At 25.2% G+C, this 11,416-nt stretch overlaps 2 protein-coding genes and 1 long non-coding RNA gene across 3 annotated transcripts; 1 reads left to right on the forward strand and 2 right to left on the reverse strand.

Moving 5' to 3' along the window:
• The first annotated feature begins 53 nt into the window (after positions 1–53).
• Cisd2 (CDGSH iron sulfur domain 2) lies at positions 54–1,767 on the forward strand. The gene is made up of 5 exons (XM_035078287.1): positions 54–246; positions 586–697; positions 840–931; positions 1,218–1,337; positions 1,531–1,767. Exons 2-5 carry the CDS (start codon positions 601–603, stop codon positions 1,615–1,617), a joined length of 396 nt encoding a protein of 131 aa, XP_034934178.1. The 5' UTR covers positions 54–246; positions 586–600; the 3' UTR covers positions 1,618–1,767.
• A 612-nt stretch (positions 1,768–2,379) lies between these two features.
• LOC118063983 (THUMP domain-containing protein 1 homolog) lies at positions 2,380–3,686 on the reverse strand. Its single transcript, XM_035078286.1, has 3 exons — positions 3,251–3,686; positions 2,805–3,049; positions 2,380–2,717 (listed from the first exon to the last, which is right to left on the reverse strand). The coding sequence occupies exons 1-3, from the start codon at positions 3,569–3,571 to the stop codon at positions 2,477–2,479; spliced, it is 807 nt and encodes a 268-aa protein (XP_034934177.1). The 5' UTR covers positions 3,572–3,686; the 3' UTR covers positions 2,380–2,476.
• A 3,886-nt stretch (positions 3,687–7,572) lies between these two features.
• Positions 7,573–8,612, reverse strand: LOC118063988 (uncharacterized). Its single transcript, XR_004690006.1, has 4 exons — positions 8,494–8,612; positions 7,999–8,054; positions 7,719–7,845; positions 7,573–7,633 (listed from the first exon to the last, which is right to left on the reverse strand). It is a non-coding gene; the product is annotated as an uncharacterized lncRNA (long non-coding RNA).
• Between the last annotated feature and the right edge of the window lie 2,804 nt (positions 8,613–11,416).

The following is an 11,416-nucleotide window of genomic DNA, read 5'->3' on the forward strand; positions in this document are numbered from 1 at the left end:
AATTTTAACATTGCGGCAATTCCCCGCGGCGCAACTAAACTAGGAAGAAATTTTAACGCGATCAACGAAGGGTTAATAAGAAAAGTTCATTTAAATGCTAACAAAAATTGTATTTCAAATACACAATACGTCAATAATTTATTTCTTTGTCTATTTTTTTATTAAAAGTTTGTATTTGAAGTATGAATGATTTTTGTTTCAATATTTTGTTGTTGTATTCAATTAAAATCTCTTCTGTTAAAATAAGTAAGTACATTTAGAATATAAAAATGAGCCTTTATTATACATATACATATGTATATATTATGTATACATGTTAAAACAAAATTTTCAAAAATATTTTTCACTATAAATTTTAATGTTTATTTTACCTAAAAATTGATAGTTTATTATACTGTGAGAGTATAAAAATACTTCCATACGATAATTATGGAAAATGAAGTATCATTGTACATTGTCCATGTCAATTTTAATTCAAAATGATAATATTTTAGAAGTAGAATGAAAATTTTTATTTATTTGCATAATGATATTATTTCATAATAAAACGATGAATGTGCAAAATATGGAATTTGTATCACGTAGTCATCCTTTGAAAACATGGAGTCTTTTTCACATCTCGTTAAAGTTTCTCTTCCAAATTATTTATCTGATTTACCGATTCCAAATTCTATAGGAGGATGGTTCAAACTTGGAGGTAATTATTGTTTTATTGATAATATAATGAAACTATGTGATACTGATATATTACACAATTAGTATGTTTAATTTATGTGTATCATCAAGTTCGAAAAATGAAATAAAAGTCTAATAAATATTAATAGACTATTTTTTCACAGTTAAAGATTGGCTATCTTTAATTCCACCTACTGCTATACTAGCTGGGGTTGGTTATATGTCTTATTATACTTTTTGTCCTAATGCTAAAAAAGTAAGTACTCAATTGGTACTTTTATTTCTACTTATTTTTACCATTTAATAAAAGTTTATGATTTTTCGGTTTAATCACTTTAAAAATATTATATTTTTATTTAATGATGGTTCGAATGATTATTATATTTTGAATTAAATATATATTTCAATTAATTTTTCATAATATTATCAGCCATATTAATATGAAATGAAAGTTATTTTTTAAAAGAATGTAAATTTTTATTAAAAGATAATTGTTTTTTGTATTATTCAACTTTTTTTCTTTACTATTAACATTATTTTAGAATATTAAAACATCTATAAACTACAAAATAAAAAAAGATTCTAAAAAAGTTGTGGATACAGTTGATGTTGAGGATATTGCTGAAAAAGCTGTTTTCTGTCGTTGTTGGAAAAGTGAAAACGTAAGTATTTTTGATTCATTTCATACACTTATCATTCTGATAATAAATTTTCATTTTTCATTAAATCCCATCTAATATTTCAAATATTGTTTTGAGAACAATGAAATAAATATTTAATTGATTTTTTCTTTATATTTATTAATAATATTTTAATAGTTTATTGATAATTTTAAAAAACTTTTACCTTTTTTAGTGGCCTTACTGTGACGGTTCTCATGGACGACATAACGAAGCTACATGTGATAATATAGGTCCACTTATTATAACGAAAAACAAGTAATTTCTAAGATGTAAAAAAATTATAAAGTGATCCAGTATTTTTTATTGTTATTGTTGGCCGTGTAGTAAAGTTTATTAGTATACAGGATTGATGAATCATGTTTTTTATTAAAATATGTGAATTAAATGATAAATAAAATATCGACATATATTTTCGGCTATTTTCATAAAAATTATTTCAAAGTTTTGATAATTGCTTAATACATACTGCATGAGATGTATTTTTTTTTTCTATAATTATTTTATAAAATAATTTTATCAGTCAATCAAAAAAAGTTATTATTATATTCCAGGATGATTTTGAAAATTATAAATATAAAATATTGTAAAACAAGTTTATTAATGAGAGAAAAAAGAATAACTTAAAAATTATTCAAATCAGATTAAATACTCATATCGATTTTTTAAACTGTACAAAATCATCAATATTTTTGAAAAATTTATTTGGTAAATAATTATGTATGCATTTTTATAATTAAACTTACTCATGGAACTATATTTTATCGTTAAAACGTATACCATAATAATTTTTTTAATAATTATTCTTGTAATTATGTAAACTCGGTGGTTGGATTCTAGTAGTCAGTATCAGACATCTTTACATATTATTAATTATTATTATATTACACTTATCTATCAATCTAAAAAAAACCATTTAAAAATATAATGATAGATGTGTTTTATTTTTAATATTAATTAATTTTTTATTTATTTTTTTTTTTTATTTCATCTGAAAAAAAAATTGTTGTTAATTAATACTATTTATTTAGTGCATTATTATAAACATAAATCCGAAAGAGTGTCTCTAAGTAAAACATTCAAGTTGATACAAATGAAAATTTTGTTTTTGATAGTTTTTTTTATTCAACATTTTCATTTGTTGTTAAATCTTTTTTATTACAAAGCTCAAGTAGATTATATTTTTTATATTTATAGTATTCTGGTGCGATTGACAGAAGACAAGAATTTTTTATTATTTCTACAACTACAGCAATATCGGGATTTTTCAAATCAGCTTTATTGCCTGGATTTTTTGATGTTATTATTGATGCTAAAGCTTCAATTACTGCTTGACGCTGAATAGTGTTGTTATAATGGCGGCTGTAATACATTTTGAATTGAAAGTAAACAATTAATTTTTCAATGATAAATACATGATATAAAAATTAAAACAAAAAAATTACATACTTGAAAACTATAGCAAATGTGACAGGCGTTTGCACAAAATGTTTTTCAAACAATAAGTTTGCTTCTGATTTAATCTCATCAATATTTGCTCTACAAATAGTTTGTATTGGAAGGAATCTCAATAAAAATCTACTTATTGGTGTATTGGTTTCAGTTATTGTTTTTATTATTGTTAATGTTAGCTTCAATGGATCAGGAATAGTTGACTTGATAAAAATAACATTTTTTACACCGGTGTCAATGTGCTGGAAAAAATAATTATTTAATTCTCTACACACAAAAATATAATTTATTTCTTAAAAATAAACAAAGTAAAAAAAAACCGAATAATTTCTAAATGACTTATTCCTTGACATGTTTTTACATTTTTGCTTTGAATATGGTATTATTTTTATATTTAGATCCTTTGTTTAAATTTATTATAAAAATTAGAAATTATTTTATACCTGAAATATTTTATTTACAACAGATTTTTCAGTTCCCTTATGGAGTGCATCAATTTCATTTTTTAGTTGGTCAGAAATATCATTACTTTCTTTTTTCAGTAGATCAGTTTTTTTGGTTTGTTTCTTATTTTCGTCATTAGAAGTTTTAATAGATTCATCGTAAAATTTTTCTAAAATTTTATATGCATCCTTAACACATTCTTTTTCTTTAAAATTACATGTACATAAAAATCCAACCAATCCTTTTTCTAACGATAACTGTTTGGTTCTTTTACTATTTACATAACTTTTGTAATGGTATCTTCGTTTTTTGTTCTCCATAGGATCGATTTTAATAATAAATTTTTATCTTGAATTATGTATAACTTTTCATAGGTTATAAAAATAAGTTTATCAAATTTGTTCATTCTGGTTATTTTTTTCTATAGAGAAAAAAATACATTGTACACTCAGCTTTATTTATGCCTGGTGTATGCTTGGAGAGCAATTACCGACCGGAGGTGTGACTTTTTTTACATTGAGTTTCTAATCTAGAATATTTTTTAAGCTTGGGCTGAACTCAAAAAATAGACATCTTTATAAATAGGGACTTTATTAATTAAAGTTATGTACAATAGAGGTCTGTGAAAGTAGACAAATAAAAAAATACACTGACAAAAATATTTTCCGGTGGCGAATTATAGAATTTATTTGTCCCCAGTATAAAAGTGATAGGTAAAAAAATTTCGGAAGGCAGGTAAAGAAAGTACCTGGAATCAGTAAAACTTCGTTTTAAAATGAATAAAAAAAAAACTTAGTCTAAATACAGAATATACCACTCCTTAGTAGACTACAAGCGGTTGAAGAAGTAATAAATATACAAGTTTTATGAAAATAAAGTACTTGTATTTAAATAGTCTTTCTACTTGGAATCAGTATAATGTAAGCCAATGTATTTTGTTTATCTCAAGTAGGTAGATGATAAAAGAAGATTACAAAGTTTACTTCAGTTGATAATATAGTTTTCTTACACTGAGGATCTTCCTTACTTACCATAAGTGTATTTTATACGGAGATCCCGTATAAAGCGTACTTATGCTGAGTATAATGCTGTTTTACACTTCAAAAACCATTTTCTCATATTATGAATTCTTTTTTATTAATAAGAAAATACTTGTTACTTGAATCAAGTATATCAATTCTTTACTGCAAGTATATTATATACTTAAATTAAGTAAATAAAGTACTCATGCTAAAATTTTGTTCTTATTAAATTTAAAAATTTCAAAATATACATAATCACATTACATTATTATAACATGGAAAAAATAGAAACTGTTTTTATAAAACTATTATAATTTTAAGTAATTTAACTAAATTTTGTAAAATTATTATGTTAATAAAATCTGTAAAAAATATTTGTGTCTTTTAACTAAATCATCTTTTAAAATAAGATGATGAACTACATAAATTAAGATAGACTGATGAATTAGAGGCACGTCTATAGTTAAAAATGTTCAAGATAATTCATTAGAATATTTTGTCAATTTCCTAGAATTAATTAATAGGCATTCAATAAATTATTAATTATTATTAAAGATTCTACAATCAATAATTTATTGCTGAGCGCTAAATTACAAGTTAGACTTTTAATAGGCCAAGTCTAAGTGCAGCAGCTCCACGTATTTAAAAGTACAACAGTAATTGTTGTAATTATTATAAGATTACTTTTCATCTGTTCATTAATTACTGGATATTTAATCATTAAGTTACTTCATCAGTAATGCTCACTAATTTAAATTTACCAATATCAATAGGTATAACAGTAACTTTTTTATTATTAATATGTTTGTACAGTACACTTTAAACTTCATTTTGATATAAAATGTACTTGCATCAAATAATAATTATACTCAAATTGAGTATATTCTGTGTTTGCCGCTAGCATATATGTAATCACACCAAAAACAGCCCTGACGGACTTCACAAAAATACGCGCCAAGTATGAATAACGAAGACGATAATCATCGTTCATCAAGTGCGATTTCTATAAAACTTCTTTATGCGAACAACTACAAAAATGCATGAAATCATTGCAGCCAAGTATTTAAACATAAAGATTAATTATATTTATTAAAATAAAATGGAAATGTTTTTTAATTTTCGTTAAATTATTATGTAATTTTCTACATAAATCAAAGACAAACTCTTTATAATAAGATAAAAAAAAAAATTCAATACATGAAGATAGTTGACAGCCTTATTGCGTTTTAAAATTTTAAAAATAGAAAAAAAAATTGAATTAAAAACAAAATTTCTCTTTTTTTATAAAAATTTATTTAAACACAATCAACTTGGCGTGGCTCTTACAGCTGTAGATAAAACGATAATTGATTAGATGGTTCATATAATTGATAGCCACGCCAAGTTAATTGTGTTTAAATACATTTTTATAAAAAAAGAGAAATTTTTTTTTTAATTCAATTGTTTTTCTATTTTCAAAATTTTAAAACGCAATAAGGCTGTCAACTATCTTCATGTATTGAATTTTTTTTTTTATCTTATTATAAAGAGTTTGTTTCTGATTTATGTAGAAAATTACATAATAATTTAACGAAAATTAAAAAACATTTCCATTTTATTTTAATAAATATAATTAATCTTTATGTTTAAATACTTGGCTGCAATGATTTCATGCATTTTTGTAGTTGTTCGCATAAAGAAGTTTTATAGAAATCGCACTTGATGAACGATGATTATCGTCTTCGTTATTCATACTTGGCGCGTATTTTTGTGAAGTCCGTCAGGGCTGTTTTTGGTGTGATTTCACGATTTTTTGTACAACAAACGGAATGTGCATCATTCGACTCCGTTACTATGACATGGAATTTTAGAACAGACATCACTATCTGTGTATAGATAGTACAGTACCAGACATAAATGCTGTTCAATTTTTCAAGGGTTCTACAGGCGATTTTCCTATACCGTCCTATAGAAAATCACACAGCATTTATGTCCGGTACTGTATAATAGTCTTCAGTCTGGTAGTATTTAACTATCATCTCAATAAAAAAAAAATTGTTATCTCCTACCGATCTTGAGATATAAACAAAATTATTGATTGAAGGACATGAATTAGTTTTCAAAAAACGTAAAACAATTTTTTTTAAAACGTCAAACCATCGGTAATACATTCTATGTATTACCTATCAACTTAAAATGTACATAAATATTTGTCGTTTTCGATACCAAAAAACTCGGTCGGCATAATACGGACACGGCATAATGACAGCGCGGAATGTACGATCGATCGTCGCGCATAACATCCACGCAGGTTCAGAATTAGAAGCGGCACCTTAAATTTTCCGGCATATTAGATTTTTGCGCCTTTTCTGATTTTAACTTATAAAATCTAAAAAGTAATAAGTGAGGAGATGTAAGTAAAATAATGAGTGCAATAATTCATATGAACACATAAATTTTAAATTCTATTCTTTAAATTTTTCCTCCTCTCTTTTTCTTCAATTTAGTAGGATACAATTTCTCTTCTATTGCATTCCCACCATCAACTTTTTTCATGAGAATTTCCTACAAATAAAAGAAAAGAAATACTTATTATGTTCAATTTTTAATTATTGTGATTAAATGTAAAAAATGGATTAGCTACCTTACTTATCATTTATGAGTCACTTAATTTTTCGTTAAACATTATAAAATAAATAACAATCTCTAGACTTTGTACACTTTGGTTTTCTTTAGGGGGAAATTGACCGTTCAGAATGAAGTCGTAAGTAGACAGAAGATTCATGCTGCATTCACATGAGAGTGAATCAAAAATCAACAGAATAACTATTTGAATTCTTATGTAAATCTATATTTAGAATTTTCCCAAAAACTCAATTCAAATAAAAAGTAATTTTGAAAAAAATTATTAATAATTTTAACACAATTTTAACTGTTGCGTCTTTAATGCCTTATACTATTGTACTGGAGCGACATTTGTACCAGTACTATACTGTCCTGAACATTTTGGTCATATAACATTTGTGCCCCTTTCGAAATGTGCTAGTAGTAAATTTACAATGTTGGTGGAGTAGAAACAGTTTCAACCGTTCATTGTGTTTATTTATTCAATGATCCTCTAGTACATGTATTTATTGGATATAAAGTATATTCATTATGATTAGTAGAATATTCATTGATTATTTTTTTTATTTATTTACCAAAAAAAGTATATATTTCAATTTATCTGTACCTCAAAATTATGAAAAATTCAAAAAAACATGAAAACATGATTTTAAATCTATTTAATTTTCTCCTAATATTTTTAATAATTTGTCGAACCCGTTTCTTTTCTTTTCCAACTTCTCTTCTTCTTCTTTTTTTCTTTTTGATGTGTAATATCTGGAACAAGACATTGAACTATAAAATGACAATGTTCATTTAGTTGTACTTTACTTCATTGTTATTGCAATAAAATAACCCTTACATTTTGTTTCGCAGCTTGAGATTTTTCCCACACTAGCTCTTTTTTTTTTCTTTGTAGAAACATCTATTTTAATTTTTTGTTTCGTTTGTTCATCTTTTAGTAAATTTTGTGTTCTTGTTTCGATGACCTGTAAATTGAATTTTATTAAAAAGTATTCAGAAAATCAATCACACCGATTTTTTAATATCTCTGTACAGTCACAACTATTGACAGATAAATAAAATATCTTCGTCTGACAATTTATGATTAATTTACCGCTACTATCAACTACCGTACTTACTTGATTTATGTATAGGTACGTTTGACAGAAAGGAGCATTCAACACGCTCACCAGCGCTAAAAAAACATTTATTGAAAGATGGTTGTTTTATTTAAGTAATAGGTACACGGTATATCCCCCCCCCCTATTGATACACTCCCCAAAACTTTATTACTTTTTATTAATTTTTTATACCAAAAAAAATTTACATTTATAATTTGGCGCCTCAGTAATTCTTTCATTTTTTACCAACATAATATTTTCCATAGTCATGCAGCAACTTCATGGTAGTAACAACTTTATAAAAAAAAGTCGTACTTTTAAGGAAAAAGATTCTTTTTACTTAGAATGCGGTCCAAGGGGCGTGGCCAATTTTTATTTTTGCAAATAAATGATTTTCAGGACACAATAGCAATTGCAATTTATTGTCGTAGCTAATCAATGGGGTTTTCAAAGATTTTTTAATAAAGTTTATGTCATTATTGCAGAGAAATTAGAAATTTAAAGGAGCGTTACCTCAAAAGTGCTAATTTGAGCGGAATAGAGACACGGTAGTGCCTTCGTCACCGCTATTCATACTTGGCGCTCGAGACACTACTAAAATAAACGTGTCTCTTGATACTCCTATATTGCTAGTCGGTATAGGGAGAGAGACTTAAACATTACGGTGCAGACATATATGCGTTTGTCTCACTTATTATACGCTGCGACTTGTGCGCATGATTGTGAATGGAGCGTGCGCATTAGATAGCATTTCAATTTGTACAAGAAATGAGATATGAGATATTCATTTTGCATATGAAGTAGCGTCTGTTTTACATGCTACATCCAATTTTTTATATATTTTAATTGACTCCATGTAAAATGTCAAGTTTGTATTATACAATTAAAAGGCGACGCTACTAAAGGCACAATGCCTTTATTATCGCAAATAAAAAATCGCGGACCATATATAACACCATCAAAGGATGTAATGGCTATTTGCAAAGTTTGCGAACAGATTATCAGAAAATATCAATCGGAAATAAGTGAACCTTCAATTAAACAATTTTTAATAAATAAAATATTTAACAACATAGGGATGCAATTTGACAATAAAATCATGAATGAACACATTTTGGATAATCATCGATCGCAACTTTGCAAATACGTTATTGAATTATATTTAAATACTCGGTTACATTATGAAGCTAAAAAAATGTCCGAGAAGGATCATTTTATAAGACAAAAATATACAAAACTCGTATTATTTAAACACCAATAAGTTTAATAATGTATAATTTGGTGTACTGGTATGTGTAAATAATAAATTATTTATTGTTAAGTATTATTTTTTTTATCTTAGTTTTTTATTTCCTTATATCCTTTAATCAATTCCCCATTTTTTCTGAAATGCCTGTTTCAAATATGTTGTTCATTTGAATGAAGCTGCTTATAAGAAGTAGAATATGCAAACTTCATTTTAAAAAAATTAAATGAAATCTTTTGTCATTAAGGAAAGAAAAAAAACATTTCTATTTGTAAATTGTTTAAAATTAATTTCAGAGCTCATGAATGCTACATTTTTTATACAGTAAACTTTAAAATTATTAAATAAAGATATTTAAAATCCAATAGCTTGTATACTATTTATAATTATCATTATCACATTTTAATTGTATTTAGTGTATAATAATTGTCATTAAAATATAGACAGGAAAAAAAATATTTTTTAAATTAATAATCATGAATATTTATTTATCATCATCACATTTATATATGTATAATTAAAAAATAGGAGAGCAATGTTAACTATTGTGGCGATGTACAAAAGTGATTAGTATGTAGTTTGTAAAATCTAATACAAAAATAATAATTTAAAGGAACAATAATTGACTTAATTATTATTTTTCGCATTTATTACATGTTATTTTATTACTGTGGATGTTGGGTCAAACTCAAGGAGTTGGGGCAGCTTGGGGAAAAGACTTTAAAATTTTAATTCTTCAAAAACTTTCAATTGTAATTTTTATAAAACAATTTAATTTATACTGGTATTTAAAAATATCATTTATAGTCATCGAATTGAATTAGACTTATTGAACAATAAAAATTAATTTGTTCTTACAACTTTAGATTATTTTATTTATTATAAATTTATTTACAAAGAAATAATGTATAGAAATACCTTTGAAATTAGATATTAAATTATTATATATGAATGATTTAATTATTATACATGTTTAAACAATTATTAATTGAAGTTATTCTACTAATAATAATAATAATAGAGAAAAGAAAAGAATGAAGAGATTCGAATACCCGAGACTCACTACCGGAGTCGGGAGCTTTACCGCTGAGCTACGAAGCATACAAGAACTTATTTACTATAACTCAATTTTAAGTTGTGAAAGGGAGGTGGCTTGCCCTTCTCCAATTGCCAATTCTCCCTCTACGGTAGTGACGCTTGCGCACAACAGTTCAAATGAAAAGAAAGAGACAGACATATTCATTTTCTGTCTCACTTCATAGGCCACGCGCCCACTTACGGGAACTAGCAATATAGGAGTATTAGATATATGATTAAGAGAGGAAAAATGTCACAGGGAGGTAAGGGTTAAGGTTAAGACTCTTAAGAGAGTTGTACAGGGATTTCCTGTGAGCATTGTATAAAGGACACCACCACCACTACAGAGAGAACTTTTCTCTAGTTACCAACTCTTATTTCATTTCGCTATAGTTCGATTAGTAAACATATCATTTCAAATATGTCAACAATAATATTTTATAAAACTCGATTATTTTTAATTAAGTATGATATTTATTATTTTAATAAAATGTAATTAATACTTAAAATTTTCTTACCTTTTATTAGGGTATTATTCTACAAATAATACATTTTATCCTTCTTATTAATAACTATTACCATTATTTATTATTTATGCTTGGTTAACTATTTTTAAAAATTTTTTAAAGTAAGATTTCTATTTAAATGTATATTTATGGTTATGTACTATAATGAATTACTATAACAATCATTATGTAGTAAAAATATTTTGATGATGACTTTTATACTGAGAGAATTCAAAATATTTTTTGGAGTTATTTTCATAATGTAATTATACGTAATAGTTTTTATTAAAAATTAAAAATGATAAATTTATTATTTACTTGTTATTTTCAAGGAAAATGTAGTAGTTTTAATATGCTTTAATACCAATTTAAAACGAATACCTCTATAACCAATTTCGAGGTTACAAATAATAATTGACTGTATACATATAAATGGAATAATGATCGTACATCAAATATAACATTTCTGTTGATATAAATTACTATTTTGTTAAAGAATATATATATATATATAATTCCACATTTTTTTAAATTTATAATAATAATTCAAAAAATGATACAGATACTTAAATGACATCGAATTATTAATTTTTTAACAATTGTTTTA

The sequence above is a fragment of the Chelonus insularis genome, unplaced genomic scaffold (assembly GCF_013357705.1).
Source record: "Chelonus insularis isolate UGA/USDA-ARS -01 unplaced genomic scaffold, ASM1335770v1 contig_151_pilon, whole genome shotgun sequence".
NCBI lineage: Eukaryota > Metazoa > Arthropoda > Insecta > Hymenoptera > Braconidae > Chelonus > Chelonus insularis.